General features: G+C 43.5%; 3 protein-coding genes across 4 annotated transcripts in view; 2 read left to right on the plus strand and 1 right to left on the minus strand.

Annotated features, from left to right (window-relative positions):
* Positions 1-15,946, minus strand: part of TPO (thyroid peroxidase) — a 990,904-nt gene that overhangs the window by 506,668 nt on the left and 468,290 nt on the right. The gene's annotated exons all lie outside the window — the stretch shown is intronic.
* SH3YL1 (SH3 and SYLF domain containing 1) overlaps positions 1-15,946 on the plus strand; it is a 458,321-nt gene that overhangs the window by 258,801 nt on the left and 183,574 nt on the right. The gene's annotated exons all lie outside the window — the stretch shown is intronic.
* Positions 6,553-14,446, plus strand: TMEM18 (transmembrane protein 18). 2 transcript variants are annotated; one of them, XM_083431874.1, is made up of 6 exons: positions 6,553-6,954; positions 8,005-8,125; positions 8,861-8,915; positions 10,714-10,807; positions 12,583-12,699; positions 12,937-14,446. In XM_083431874.1, exons 1-5 carry the CDS (start codon positions 6,913-6,915, stop codon positions 12,676-12,678), a joined length of 408 nt encoding a protein of 135 aa, XP_083288000.1. In that variant the 5' UTR covers positions 6,553-6,912; the 3' UTR covers positions 12,679-12,699; positions 12,937-14,446. The 2 variants fall into 2 exon arrangements, with proteins under 2 accessions (XP_083288000.1, XP_083287999.1); XM_083431873.1 differs by having other exon boundaries at positions 6,554-6,954; positions 12,583-14,446.

Consider the following 15,946-nt stretch of genomic DNA (forward strand, 5'->3'; position numbering starts at 1 on the left):
ACCCCCCCCCCATTGCAAACTGCTACAACTGCACTGAGGGGTTGGATCCAGAGCTCCCATGAGTTCTGCCCACAGGATGGTCCCAATGTAATAAAGGGACCCCTGACCATTAGGTCCAGTCATAGCTGACTCTGGGGTCGCGGCGCTCATCTCGCTTTACTGGCCGAGGGAGCTGGTGTACAGCTTCCGGTTGCTTTTGGGGAAGCAACGCATGGAAACACCGTTTACCTTCCCACTGGAGCGGTACCTATTTATCTACTTGCACTTTGATGTGCTTTCGAACTGCTAGGTTGGCAGGAGCAGGGACCAAGCAACGGGAGCTCACCCTGTTGCAGGGATTCTAACCGCCAACCTTCTGATCAGCAAGTCCTAGGCTCTGTGGTTTAACCCACAGCACCACCCGTGTTCCTCCCAATGTAATACTTAGTCTTTATTAATTAGCCAAGGGCCATCAATTGTACAAAAATCACTGAAAGCATGACGATAAGAGCAGAACAACGCCTTTAAGTCTTCCATATTTCAACAGTATTAATGGACAAAAGCGCATTACAAAAAGGACATCTATTGCTACATATATTTTAATTTGACTTGGTATTTTTAACTCAAACTTGGTCACCAGCCCTTTCCCCCCCTTTAATTGTTCCAGAACGCATTGGCAATCAGCCAAACAGGATCCAGCCCATTCCTTTTTAATAGACAGGACTGCAGCTAGCAGGCAGGCGGCAGGCATTCCAGCAGGTACAGGTGTCTCACCTGCTGCCACTGGAAGAAGCGGGGAGGGTGATTTTGTCTATTCCTCTTCCCACTTGCAAAGCTGTTCCAAATAGTTCAGGGACCTTACAGAATGAGGGGAAGGGGGTAACATGGAACGCTTGCAGGAGGAATTAGTTGAAATTTCCTTCCACCATTCCTCCAGAGAAAGCTTTTCTGCTTGATCTCAGTTCCTTCCACATTTTCCACTACTGTGGCGGACAAAGAATTTAGCTGTACAATCAGGGAAAGGACACGAAATTTAAAGACACTTTTAAGAACAGGGGATTATTAGCATTTAAGGCAATTACAGTTTTTGATGGTTCCCAGCCCTTTAAAATGCAGCAAAGTTTGTGCTAATGCATTCATAATTTCAACATCTCGTACGGCTTTAAAAGAGGCATTCTCTTCAGACATAATTAAGTTGCATGTCCCTAATATTATCTCTAAGTTGGACAGTTTCCCATCTGCCTCCATTAGCCTTCAAACCATTTGCTCACATTTATTTTTCCCCCTGGCAGTAATTGTTTCATACAGGGAGTCCAGTTGTTAGGTTGTAATATCTCTCATAACTTCTGGAAATGTAAATCATTTCAGAGTCTGCAAATGAGATGTCGCCCGAAGATAAAAGAACACTCTCAGGAAGATGTGCAGCTAACAGAAATGCTTCCTAGATTCATCCTCCCACCCTTGTAAGCTGTGTCAGAATCTTTGAGAATAGTCACACAAAAACGTACGTTACAATTTGGGAAAGAACCCACTTGATATATGTGCCTGCCACCTCCCTGTCCCAGTTGCAAGCGGAAATGTTGTCTGCCACACCCCATTAAGTAGTTTGCCTTTTTTCGACTTGCTTTCTTACTATTTAAAACACACATTTGATGTGATTTTATTTGGCAATGCATATGCAATGATACTATTGACTTTGAAATAGGGCACTCTTAAGTAACAAGGAAAGGGACGCAGGTGGCGCTGTGGTCTAAACCACTGAGCCTCTTGGGCTTGCCGATCAGAAGGTCGGCGGTTCGAATCCCCGCGACGGGGTGAGCTCCCGTTGCTCAGTCCCAGCTCCTGCCAACCTAGCAGTTCAAAAGCACACCAGTGCAAGTAGATAAATAGGTACTGCTCCAGCAGGAAGGTAAAAGGCGCTTCTGTACACTGGTCTGGTTTCAGTGTTCCATTGCGCCAGAAGCGGCTTAGTCATGCTGGCCACATGACCCGGAAAAACTGTCTGCGGACAAACGCTGGCTCCCTTGGCCTGTAAAGCGAGATGAGCGCCGCAACCCCAGAGTCATCTGCGACTGGACTTAACTGTCAGGGGTCCTTTACCTTTACCTTTTAAGTAACAAGGAGGCGTTATCAAAATAGATGAGGATTCTCATTCCACTTGATAGTGATGCGAGGTCATAATTAATAGCGACAGCTAAACAAGAAACTGCAGTTCTTCTAAATAAACTGGGGCTAGATGTTTCACCAGTTATAACCATTAGACCTTGTAGAAGAGGGTTTAGATGATGAGGGTCAGGGAGGGGGTTTGCTGTGGTCTATAGAAATTCCATTTCTGTCTCCAGTCTCCCTGTCCAGTTCAGTGGGGATCTTGAGTGTTTGTTCATGGCATTAGGTAATCAAGACAGATTAGGGTCTTTGCCGGTTTAGCGCCCGCCTCACTGCCCAGCAGCCTCCCTGTCTGATCTGACACTGCTGGTCTCAGAGGTGGCCTTGAGGACTCCAAGGCTGCTAATTTTGGGAAGGGCTTTTTTTCAGCCAGAACTTGCCAGCACTCAGTTCTGGCACCTCTCAAGTAGGTGCCATTGCTATTATTAGAGAACAAGGGAGGTGTTCATGGTGAGTTCCAGCACCTCTTTTTCTAGAAAAATAGCACCGGTTTGGGGGGATGTCAATGCCCATGCTGAGGCAATTAGCTCAGAACTTCATGGCTGCCATGACAACCATGGGGCTCTCATGTCACCAGCCCAACATGTCACCAGCCCAACACATGTGACAGGCCACACTTTGGACCATGTTTTCTCAACCAGGCAGGAAGAGGGTGATCTGAAAGTGGGGAATATTGACATCTATCCTTTGTCATGGTCAGATCAGTTCCAGTTGAGATTTAGGCTTTCAGCGCCTTTTCTTCTCTGTAGAGGCTTTTTCTGTCTGTTGACATTTTTAGAGTTTTATATTTTATTAGCTTATTCTCTGCCGTCTTCCACCCTCCGTTCCTATTTGCTTAAAAATCAGTTCTGTAGTGCTTTTATATTTGATTAAGGGTGAAAACTGCCCTGAGTGTTTCTTTTGAGATTGAAAATGTAGGGTCTAATTTTGTCCAAACAAAATATTGTGCATTTTCCTCTTGTGCTTTACGAAGGACTGTGGGAGCCAAGAAGAAAACCATAGGTTTTCATCTCTTTAAACTTTGGACTTAACGAGCAGTAGGGTTTTAAACGCCACTGAGAAAACTAGTGTGAAATACTGGTTAGACTAAGACCGAGGTGACCCAGCTTCACATTTATAGACACCTGGAAAACGTAGCTGACTGGGTCACCAACTCTCAGCCTAATCTTCCTCAGAAGCTTATTCTGAAAATTAAAATGGGCGAAAAAACCATGTACACCAACTAGAGCTCCTGGGTAGAAGGGTGGAATATACATGTAATATAAAAATTAAGTGGCCATGCAAATAGCACCAAACCTGAGCTCTTTCACTGCTGTTCAAGTCTGATGTGGGAGGAAACTACTTGTAAAGCCAAATGCCAAATCTAGAAATGCAAGATATAAATTATACAGCAAAAGTCCACAACATGTCCATTAATTGTTCTTATTTTTTTAGTTAACAAGAGCACATTGGTTTCACCTTTAAACCATTAAAAAGTCGACATGATGCTCACTTGCTGTTTTTCACTTCTGCACTGTGGGCTGGAGGTAGCTTGTCATCTGAGGTGTAGTAACTGGCGTGAAAGCGACGAGGGGAATATTTTGACACATGTCAAATCAGAATAATAGCTGTATCTTCCTCAGACAGCAGAAGGAGATGCTTATAAAATTCCAGGGTGCTCTTCATTTCCTGTCACCACCTGGGACAGGTGCAATTATATTACAGGAAATGTCAGTTTTTCCTTATTAACATTTTATTGAATTATTTCCCCTCCCCTTTATACAATATAAATGGACACAACAGCTAATTTGAATCCCCATTCCTTCCATTTTCTGTCTTTATTCTTTAACGTGAATGCATAATTCAATTTAAATCCAGTTGTCCTCCCTCTACTTTTAATTTCCCCCACTGCAAAAAAAAAAAAAAAGTTTGTGTGAGCTGCTGCAGAGGTTTGGCATTCCAACTATATTCAAAGCCTAGTTCACCCAGACTCTTTTATTTATTCCTTCTGTGCCTACCCATGTCTATGGTCCTTCAATATTCCCTGGCACTATCATCTGACCACTTCACAAATTTAGTGGCTGGCTGGAATGCCAGCTGACGATGTAATCCCGCAGATACGATGATGACAGAAAATAAAAAGGCTGAATTTCGATGTAAAACAGTGAAACACAAAGTTTCAGAAGTTGAGGAGAATGCTTCCTAGACCTGTACCAAGTCGCTAAGGAACTATTTCAAGGTCAGAACGATTATCGGATGCCTACGAGAAAGAGCAGGCTTGTCGTTCTAAAATGGCTATGTTTCCTTTGAAATCATCCAGAACATTTGATAAGGGAAGTGAGCCTCTCTGACTGCTAAGCAGTTTGTGAAACATTTTCAGCAACCTATAACACAGCTTACAGAGTGTTTGATAAGAAAAGTTTGGAAGGAAAGATTGCAGCATCAACCTCCACAGTAGATGAAGCAGCTAAAACTGCTAACTCAGCTATGAACGTGGAAGTTAAACACGAAGAACAAATTTAAAAACTTGGATATGCTCAGGAAACTATGTATCTTATATAGTTAACTATGTATGTATATTTCTGTCTGTTTGTGTAAGTTGTTTCGGGTTGCCATGGGAAAGATAAAGCAACTAACAAATTCACTAAACAAAACCACCATAATCATCTCTTCATCTTAAACTAGAATACCAGGACCACATATCACAAAGAGTTAACCTGAGAGTGAGGGGCATGGAAGAGGGAGTAGAAGATAAGGATTTGAAAGTGTTCATTATTAATTGGATCCCTTCCTTTCTTCCTGATCTTGAACTCTCTAAAACTGACCTAAAGCAAGCCCACTGGGAAATAGGTCTCAGGACAGAGATTTTGTAATTTTTTTTCACTGTTATGCTCAAAAAGATTAATTGATATAACAACTACAGGGAGTTAAAGGCAAACAAATACAGTGGTACCTTGGTAGTCAAACGGCTTGGCTCCTGAATGCAGTGGCGTAGCGTGGGGGGTGCAGGGGGGGCCGGCCGCACCAGGCACAACATCTGGGGGTTAGGGTTAGGGGGCGCAAATCCACGGGTTAGGGGGCGCAAATTACTTGCCTTGCCCCGGGTGCTGACAACCCACACTACGCCACTGCCTGAATGCCACAAACCTGGAAGTGAGTGTTCCGTTTTGCAAACATTTTTTGGAAGCCGAATGTCCAACACAGCTTCCATGGCTTCCGATTGGCTGCAGGAAGCTCCTGCACTTATCTGAACTTTAAAGGAAAAGGCAATCATTTGAAATCTTAAATTCTTAATCTTCCATCTCAAAGGTTAATGAAATTGTAACCAAAATATTTAATGGTACATGCCTATAGCCTTCCTTTTCTCCACTGTGTTCTCCATTATTTTGGGTTCTAAACTTCCTAGAAAGAGGGACCTAGTTAACTACCAAAAATCATGTTAATCAGACCTAAAATAACATCTACAATTGTCCTTTGCCCCTTAGAATGGCATACCTCGAGTTGAATGTGCTTCGGGTTGAGCGCGTTCAAGTTGCGCTCTGCGGCAACCCAGAAGTAACGGAGTGCGTTACTTCTGGGTTTTGCTGCTCGTGCATGCGCAGACGCTCAAAATGACATCATGCGCGGAAGTGGCGAAATGCGACCTGCGCACTCGCAGACGCGCCATCGCATTCCGTTCGGGATGCGAACGGGGCTCTGGAACGGATCCCATTCGCATCCTGAGGTACCACTGTACATGAAATTTTCTTGATCCCTACGCAAGCCTTACACTTTAATTTTTCCAGGAAGGTGTTCAATTCTCAGTTAACATTTAGAGGGACTTAAAAGAGATTTTAAGTAGCCTGATTACTATACCAAACACAGTAAGTAATCACAAAATAACAATAAACTTGTTAGGGAAGTTTTTAATGTTTTAAGTTTTATTCTGTTTTTAGTGTTCTGTTGGGAGCTACCCAGAGTACCTGGGGAAGCCCAGCCAGATTGGCGGGGTATAAATATTATTATTATTTAAAGCTGCAGTGCTAAGTGTCCTTCGTTGAAAATCCAACTGTTGTGAATTTGCTTGACTTTATTATTTCAACTCTAGATTTAAAAAACCTACATAAAACCCCCGGGGGCGGGGGTCTGACCAAGAAAGAAAAAACTTTCAAACATTGCAGCGACCGGACCAGCGCGGCTCCTTCCAGTTCACGAAGTCCCCAACCCACACGCGTGTGTGTCACGTATGATCTAGCTGAAATTCCTACATTGCAGGAGGTTTGGACTACACGACCCACGAAATCTCCTTCCAATCTAGCAATGCTATGATGCTAATATTCCAACCCCGCGCAGCTTTATATACGGCTTCCAAATTCCCCGCCCCCCCTCCAAAAAAAGAGCATCGCAAGAGAGCTGCGAAGATCCCGCCCATTGTAGGGGAGGGAGAAAAAAAGGAAACAAATCTTTCTTCCTGTCCACGCCTCCAGGCGGATTCTCGTGAGGACAAGAGGGAGTTTCTCTCCTCCCCCGCAAACTTGTTCCAAATGGAACTTTAATGCACATCCTTCCGGATTCTAATTGGACGCAGTTCTAATTGCTGCGCAGCGCGCGCCACGGAAGCGTTTGCTGCACGCCAGAGGGAGAAGGGAGGAGAAGGCGTCTCCATCCTCCCAACATTTACGCACCGTTACGCATCGCGCATGGCGGAATTGGCGCTGAATCCGGAAGGGTGCCGTGTCGCCTGACTCCAAGCGGAGAGGCGGGCGGGTGTTTTCCGCCCTTCCTTCCTTCCTGCTCCTCTCCCGGACCATGGAGCTTCCGAGGCACGTTGGAGTCTCCAGGATCCTGACGGTAATTCCTCTAGCCGTGCCAGAAACGCCCGCGGCCTCTCTCTGTGTGCGTCTTTTTTTTTCCCCTCCCCATTTTGGTCGGGGTGGTGGCATGGCGTTATTGCACCCTGGGGAAGAAGGGAGAGGCATTGCGCGCAGTTTTAACTTGCTCAGAGCAGGAGAAGCAGGCCGGGGGCTCTCCTTTGCTTTTGCTTTCTCTTTCCCTTGCCGGAACAAGCTGCTTGCAATGAAAAAGGCGCGTCCGTCTTTGCAGCAAGATATTTCTCCGCCTTCCAACCTGCTGGCGTGCTTGGGGATATACTGCGCGCCTCCCGCAGCTCCAACATAGCCTCCGTTAGAGAAAAATGACCCATGTAACGTTTCCAAAAGCATGCTTATGTTTAGAATAGGAGTTGCAGCTACAAAACCAGTAGTGGTTGTTTCTCTTGGTTATTTACTAAAAGAAATAATGTTCAGTGTTTCTCAAACTTGAGTCCCCCAGCTGTTATTCGACTGCAGCTCCCATCATGCCTGGCCACAGGCCCTGCTAGCTAAGGATGATGGGAACTGTAGTCCAACAATAGCTGTCATTTGAGCTGCTGCTCCAAACCAAAGACAGTCATACCTCATGTTACGTTTTTTCAGGTTGTGTCCTGTGGCGACCCTGAAGTACCGGAAAGGGTTACTTCCGGGTTTCACTGCTCATGCATGGCGAAGAACTGTTAAATCGCACTTCGCGCATGCACACAAGCACCAAATCGCGCTGCACAGATACGGCGCTTCAGGTTGCGGGCTTTTCATGTTGCGAATGGTCCTCTGGTACGGATCCCATTCGCAAACAGAGGTACCACTGTAACATTTCTTGCAGATCGGTTTGAGTCCCCTTCTCATTTACAGGCATACACGGTTTATTGTTAAATATATTCTCAAAAGAGATTGTTGCACCTTTGCTGAAGTTCATCAGTTTGTGAGGGGCAATGTAGGTTTTCCATCCCCCTGAAAGGGTGATTGATCTGTTGTCTGCATTTGATGACAGAATTCTAATAGATATTTTTTTCTGATTTGCTCATAGGACACAGACTGGACTGAACCCTGGATCCTAGGTCTTGTATTTTTCCACATAGCTTACGTCTTCCTCACTTACCTCTCATTCCAGCACTACCGCCTGCAAATAGGACACTTCCTTTCGATCAGTGAGTATTGAATGAAGTATTTTTTATGATATTGTTGCTCTGAAGTTAGCATCTGGGTATGTTTTAAAGGCATTAATGCAGTCATTTTCATTCTCTGCCTATCTCTGTAACCTTAGTAAACTGTATAGTATGCATTTCTGCACAATGTACGTTAGTGTTGATCACTTTCAAATTGGGATATGACATATTGGGGTATCTATTCCAGCGTGCACAAAGTATTAGAGAAACTTTCATTAGCATTAGGTCCTTTCTTCTCGTACCCTTTACTGTTAGCATGCTGAGAAAATGACCCCACTTTAGTGTAAGATTCTAGAATTTTAAAGTTTACATTCATAGCTTGGCATCCCTGTATTTTTGTTGAATCTTCATTTTATTATAATTGAAAGTTTATGGTTGTAAGCGCTCACTTTTTGCTGTGGCAATAGATATAAATGCCTATATAAACAGAAAATTTAGATATTGAAGTTTACCCTAGCTGGCCCATGGTCAGGTGTGATGGGACTTGAAGTCTAGCAATACCTGGAGTGCCACAGGTTCCTCATCCACCCCTTACCTGGGCACGCTAGTTAAATTTGGAATTGACTATGGAAACTTGTGCATGGAAGCCTATAGGCTCTTCAGTCTTGCAGATTACATTTAGGAAAGATGTTCTCTTCGTGGTTTCATATATCACATGCATTCCCACACTTAGATTCTTTAAAGCTTCAGAATTCTAATTTGTCTTCTTGCTTGTAGTGACCCTGGTATTCTGTGCAGAATATATCAATGAAATTGCGGCTGCAAACTGGAGGTAATTACATGAACCTTCTGCACCTATGTTTACTTTAAATACCTTTTATCATGCCAAAATTGTCATCTTCCGTTTCCCACAGGTTAATCAGGAAGTTTTTTATGTCTGATGTTTTTCTATGTTTTATATATGCTGTAAGCCACCCAGAGTGGCTGGGGAAACCTAGCCAGATGGGCAGGATATAAATGATAAAATTATTATTATTATTACTACTTACTACTACTACTACTACTACTACTACTACTAAGCGACGTGGGTGGCGCTGTGGGTTAAACCACAGAGCCTAGGACTTGCTGATCAGAAGGTCAGCGGTTCGAATCCCCGCGATGGGGTGAGCTCCCGTTGCTCGGTCCCTGCTCCTGCCCACCTAGCAGTTCGAAAGCACGCCAAAGTGCAAGTAGATAAATAGGCACCACTCCGGCGGGAAGGTAAACGGCGTTTCCGTGTGCTGCTCTGGTTCGCCAGAAGCGGCTTAGTCATGCTGGCCACATGACCCAGAAGCTGGACGCCTGCTCCCTTGGCCAATAAAGCAAGGTGAGCGCCGCAACCCCAGAGTTGATCACGACTGGACCTATTGTTCAGGGGTCCCTTTACCTTTACTACTACTACTGTTGAGATATTTTGAATTTGCCCTCCAAATGTGTTGGACTACGTCTCCGACCAGGCCCAGTCAACTGAGGCAGGTGGGAGCTGTAGTTGGAGGGCACTAGATTGGCAAAGGCGCCCCCCCCCCCAGGTTAAATTAGCAGCCCTCTTCCAAGAATATATGCATAGGATTGCTGGCTAAGAATCCCATTAATGACAGTGGGAGAGTCTGAGTCATGCCTAGCTCACTGTCATTCAAATCAGTGGAACATCTGAGTGCTTATGCCTTTACATTTAGCACCCTATACATTTTCCTACGCCAAACAGAAGTCATCTAGATGATGTTACAAAATGTTAACAGCTTACACATACAGCCCCCCTTTTTTTAAAGCAAGTTTTGTGGCATAGGCAGAAGCAGTAGAAAAAAAGGTAAACTAGACACCTCCAATTATTATGTTCATTGCAGTGGTTTACATAACTGCACCTCCTGATAGAAAATGCCAACACCGAACAGCAGGCGTGTCGCAAATATGCTTCCAGATATACATTAACTATCATGGCTGAGTCAAGTCAAACTCTGGGGCAGCAACATGCGAGTGGCAAGAATCTGGTGTCCTTTATTTACTTTGGAAATAAAGATTTCACACCTTGGGTATCTAAAATGAAGCTCTAGAAGCAGTTGGGTCTCCAGCTGTTTTTTTGGACTACAATTCCCATCATCCCTGACCACTGGTCTTGCTATCTAGGGATGATGGGAGTTGTAGTCCAAAAAATAGCTGGATACCCAAGTTTGAGAAACACTGAGTGTTCAAGGTGAATGTCTTAAAAGGGGAGGGGAGGAGGTTTGTTGACAAAATGGCTCCTGAAGGTTTTCTTCAACACTGCAGGAACTCGCATTTCACCTTTGCTTATTGAGAAGTTGTGGGCAGCGAAGCAGGCTGGGAGATGACTTAAGTGTAGATGGTGGAAAACTGGCCTGAGGCTAGCTGAACGTTTGCTGCCTACCAAGTGCTGGTGAAAGGCAGAGGAGCAGAATTTCTTGCCACCATTATGTCCTCAGCGAGCCAATGGGAGAGCAAAAGTGCCATGCTTTTGTTTCTCGGTAACCGTTAATTTGTATTTGCAGCGACTATACTAGATCATCCGTATGAAGTAATCACGTGTGTAGAATTGTTTCGGTTTTTACTAACATCTGTTTTATTTTCCTTTGCAGATTGTTCTCGAAGCACCAGTACTTTGATTCAAGAGGAATGTTCATTTCCATAGTTTTCTCAGCACCGTTGCTGCTGAATGCTATCGTTATTGTGGTAAGAGCTGCTTTTCTTTCTTTCTTTCTTTCTTTCTTTCTTTCTTTCTTTCTTTCTTTCTTTTGCCTTACAAATGTGTGCACTCAGATGTACAAGTGGGGCCTGCAACAGAATGCTGCTGTGTGGAATACTTGGGTCCAGGGAGCCAGCTTTTTCAGGACAGATTATTATCTCTTTCCCTCCCCAGCCCCACCTCAGTCGAAGCATTCCATGCCCACGGAGCATGCTCAGTCCTCACAGGGCTGTTTTGTGGGTCCTCACTGCTAAGTTGTGGGTGAACATATCAGACGACACAGTGATTCTTCAAACAGCTCTTGTTTATTCAGAGGCCAGAATAGAACAGAACTGAAGGGTTCAGCCAGCCTGCTTATATAGAGCTCCACTAGAACGCAACAGTAACCATTTTCTGTAACTATCCAATCACTGAATGTCACTTTCAATCCCTTATTTGCATATGTGGACCTGAACTATCTACAGTATCCCCCTGCTGGCCCAGGGTGAGAACTTCAGTACATAACACTCACTTCCACTTAAGGGTTTTTTTTCTTAAGTTTTTTTTTAAACAACAACAACTGGAACCTTCTGGGGTTCCCCAAACATCTCAGTTGCTTATGGATGGTGCTGTAAGAATCCACAGTCAGCCCTGAACTTTGGAGTGTGTTCCTGATATGACCAGTAGGTCGCTCTGACTCCCACAAGTTCCAATGTTTTTGGAAGCCCACTGCACAAGACCTCGGAGCATGGCCTTCAGTGTGGGTGCCCGTTCTGTGAAATAGCATTTCTGTCAATATATGACAGGCATCCACTACCTGCACCTTCTGGAAACAAATGAAGACATTTTTGTTCCAAAAAAGCCTTTCCAGTTGGACGAATGGGCCTCTGCCATGGTTGTCTGTTTCTGATTAAAATACATATGTATTGGGGAGGGGTGTTAACTGTTGTTTGCTATTTTTATTGTACAGTGGTACCTCGGGTTAAGTACTTAATTCGTTTTGGAGGTCTGTTCTTAACCTGAAACTGTTCTTCACCTGAAGCACAACTTTAGTTAATGGGGCCTCCTGCTGCCACTGCACCACCGCTGCACGATTTCTGTTCTCATCCTGAAGCAAAGTTCTTAACTCGAGGTAATATTTCTGGGTTAGCAGAGTCTGTAACCTGAAGCATATGTAACCCGAGGTACCACTATACATCACCTTGTAACTCTTAGAAATAGAAGGCTATTAACACATCAATAATAATAACAACAACAAAAATAGGTGATAAATAATAAGAAATTATTATTTTTATTTCAGCGTGCTTTTAATGTGTGATGTTCTGTTGTGTTGTTGTATACCCTGTTGGAAGGCAGCCAGAGTGTCTGGGGCAACCCAGTCAGATGGGCAGGTTACAAAAATTAAATGATGATGATGATTCTATGAAGTAAAACATTGTTCCTGCTCAAGACTGCCAGCTGGGCATGTTTATTTTGTCGCTCTTCCTTATTTTTCCAGATTCCCTTTCCAGCAGAGAGTAAGCATTCATTGCCCATTGAACACCCATTGGGGTGCTTGGATTTTCGCCACCCCTTAGACCTTTTCTTCTGAAGGGTTTTGGGGGCGGGGTATTTCTTTTACAGATTTCAGGGGTCCCCCCTCAAGTGACATCATATCTCCCTCTTGTACCTGAGTGGTGCCATTTTGTCTACAGAAGGACCAGCCCTTGAAGAATAGTTGCCTGTTGTATACAAAAGGACCGCTACTTCACTCGCCTACATAATTATTTGTTTTGCTTTTCAGATTGCTTGGGTTTATAAAACAGTGAATGTAATGACAGAACTGAAGACGGCGCAGCTAAAAAGGAAAGCAAGAAGAGAAAATAAGAAAAGTCAATAAATAATGGTTTCTCCTGTAAATGTATGTGGGATGCCATCATTCTTAACAATGTGAGGTTGAAAGATTTGAGCTTTTATGCCCTTTTCTTTCACAAGTTTTACAGTGTGTGTGGTTTTTTTTTGTGTGTGTGTGTGTGTTTTTTTGGGGGGGTCTTTCTCTTAAATGATTCTTTTAACTTAAATTGTTGTCCGCTGTGAATTATATCCCAATACTGTGTGAGTGGAGCAGGACTTCACCTTCCTTCCTTTTCTCTTGCAGCCCTCTGTGTTACCCCCAAATCTGCTCTGAAGGTTCCTCAACCTTCAGGTGTGTGTGTGAGAGAGAGACACAGCTTTGGAGTGGAAGGAAGTCAGTTCTGTGGATGAATGGGCACAATTGGATGCTACCCTAGGCCAGGCATGTCCAGCTCTCTAGAGACTGTGATCTACCCATTACCATTGCCAAGAGTTGTTGAGCTTTTTTTGGGGGGGTGCCCTGGGTTGCCCGGCTATTTTGGGGGGAGAATTATATAAAAAGGCTCACACAGTAGTATGCCATCAGCCCTCCATGAAACACTCAGCCAACGACGCAGTGAATACAGTGGTACCTCGGGTTACATACGCTTCAGGTTACAGACTCCGCTAACCCAGAAATAGTGCTTCAGGTTAAGAACTTTGATGCAGGATGAGAACAGAAATCGGGCTCTGGCAGCGCGGCAGCAGCAGGAGGCCCCATTAGCTAAAGCGGTCTTCAGGTTAAGAACAGTTTCAGATTAAGAACGGACCTCTGGAACAAATAAAGTACTTAACCTGAGGTACCACTGTACAAGCTTTCGCGACAGCGGCCGCAATGAAACATAGTGCAGGGGGCGGAGCAATCTATCAGGAGCACACAGGCGATCACTGATTTTAATTCTGCAATTGACCTGGAGCACCCCAAAGATCTACCTGTCGATTGCGGTCGACCGGTTGAACATGTCTGTCCTAGGCAAACGACCTTGTTATGAGCCTGTAGTAAATCATTTCATACAACGAATTTAATTGTATACAGTTGTACCTCGGTTTATGAACTTAATCCGCTCCAGAAGTCCTTTCTTAAACCGAAAGCGTTCTTAAACCGAGGCGTGCTTTCCCTAATGAGGCCTCCCACCACCGGTGCTCTTCCACCATTCGGATTCCATTGTTAGACCAAGGTAGAGTTCGCAAACCAGGACACTACTTCCGTTTTTGCGGAGTTGGTAAACCAAATTGTTCGTAAACAGGACTGTTCTTAAACCGAGGTACCACTGTACTGTGTATAAGTTAAAAAGTACTTTTATACGGTAGTTACTGAGCTACTAATCCTGCATCAAAGTGAACATTGTATAGCATGTGTGCCAAAATGCTAATCAAATGTAAAATACCTTTAATTTTTTAAAAAGAAAAACCATCAATTTTTAACCTTTTCATTTTCTACCCGTTGAAAATCAGCCTATTGCGTATGCAGTGCCCGTTCTCAAAATTGACTAGCTCCATAATTTGTTATCCCTAACAACTGGGTTCCCCCCCACCTCCTCTGGCAACTATTCTGCCACTTGAAGCTCGCAAATGATACCCCAGTGCAATGTTTTGTTTTGTAAAGCAACTGTGATTGTGAATCTCAGCATACTTTCTTGGCTATCAGTTCCTTGGACTTAAACTGAACATCATTTTAAAATATTTGTACATCTGAGTTGTAAATTAATACTGTATATTGCTGTATATGCCGTGAAATGTAAGTTTACTGTTTTTACATTAAACTTTTTATTTTATTTTAGGTGTTCATTGAGTTGTTTATTTGTTATTAAAAAGGAGCTATTAAGACACTTGTAAATACATCTAGGTTGCAATTCTGTATGCTCTTACATGAAAGTACACCCTGCTTGTTTCTGTTACCTGTGAGTAGACATGTACAGGAATGCAGTGTAAAGTTGAAATCCTATGCAATTTACCAAGGGATGGGTTTCACTGAACCCAAGTTGCTGAAATCCAACAATGTCTGACCAGTAGTAGACAGATTTCACCCTCCTCCTGCAGCTCCCCACATACCCCCAACACCAGTTTTGGGAAATTGTTGGACTTTCCAGAGCAGAAAGGGGTGGCTGCAGAAGGAGAAGAAGGAAAAGTCTCATTGTGTGATGGTGATATATTGATTTATATCCCACCATTTTCCCTGAGGGGACTCAAGACAAATCGCTAAAAACATGGTGGGGGGGAATTATAAACATATATAAGAACTGTTAAATACATATAAATCATTACATTAAAAGCAGCACTGGGCTGGCCCTTTCATTAAAAGCGGTCAATAGAAAGTCTGTGCAACACTGGATGTTGCCCAATGAGACTTAACTTCATTTATTTAAAATATTTTAATACCAGTTTTTATTTAAAAAGCGCAATGTGAAAATTGCAATAAGCTTAACACCTTCAGTATAATCAGAAAAAATAGTAAATCTGAGGCAAATAGATGAAGAACATTGGTATTTATTGCCAGCAAAGGTTTGGGGTAAACAAAGCAGTGTTCAGGTGCGCAAAATGCCATTTGTGCACCATCAGTGGGGGCGCATCTGCCACAATTTCGGCAGTAAATTGAAGGGGAAAGGCCATTGGATGCAGTCAAAGGCAGTCATCCAATCATTTGGTCACCTGTGCATGGATGGTACTGGCAAGGCTGTTCAGGAATGGTCGTCGTTTGCGAATCAGGTAAAGCTGGCAAAAATATTGCTTCCAAGAGAAACATGCATAGGATTGTTCTGTTTGCCAACCTACCCACCCAATTCCATGCAAATGAAGTGGTACAGGCAGAGATGGGCAGGGACCCTTTTGACCAAACCCAACAACCACCCCTTGGAATCTGGTGCAAAAGGGATTTTTTTCAATTAGCAGCTCCAGCTCTTAAAAAGGTAAATGACACTCACTGTTAATACTTTGCATGTGTAATACCAGAAGCATCTTGAAGGCAGTTTTACCTTGTGGGATCATTTCCTCGTCACATTAAAACTGAGGGAACCTGAGAAATATTTAGAAACCTAAATAATGCCAGCTCGTGGAGCGGATTAAAAAAAAATACCTTCGTTCAGAGCATGTAATGTTTAATATATCAAGCTGTGCTTTAAGCCATGTAAGAAATTAAACTGCTGTCATATCAATATAGCTTATGATATAGTTAATATCATAGCAATTGAAATGTTCCTTTGTGATAGCAGAGGTTTCTTTAGCAGTTTGCTATAAGTGAGCCAAATATTACGGAAAATGTTTAAAAACTGATAGTA

This window comes from Podarcis tiliguerta, assembly GCF_965153285.1.
Source record: "Podarcis tiliguerta genome assembly, chromosome: 3".
Classification (NCBI taxonomy): domain Eukaryota; kingdom Metazoa; phylum Chordata; class Lepidosauria; order Squamata; family Lacertidae; genus Podarcis; species Podarcis tiliguerta.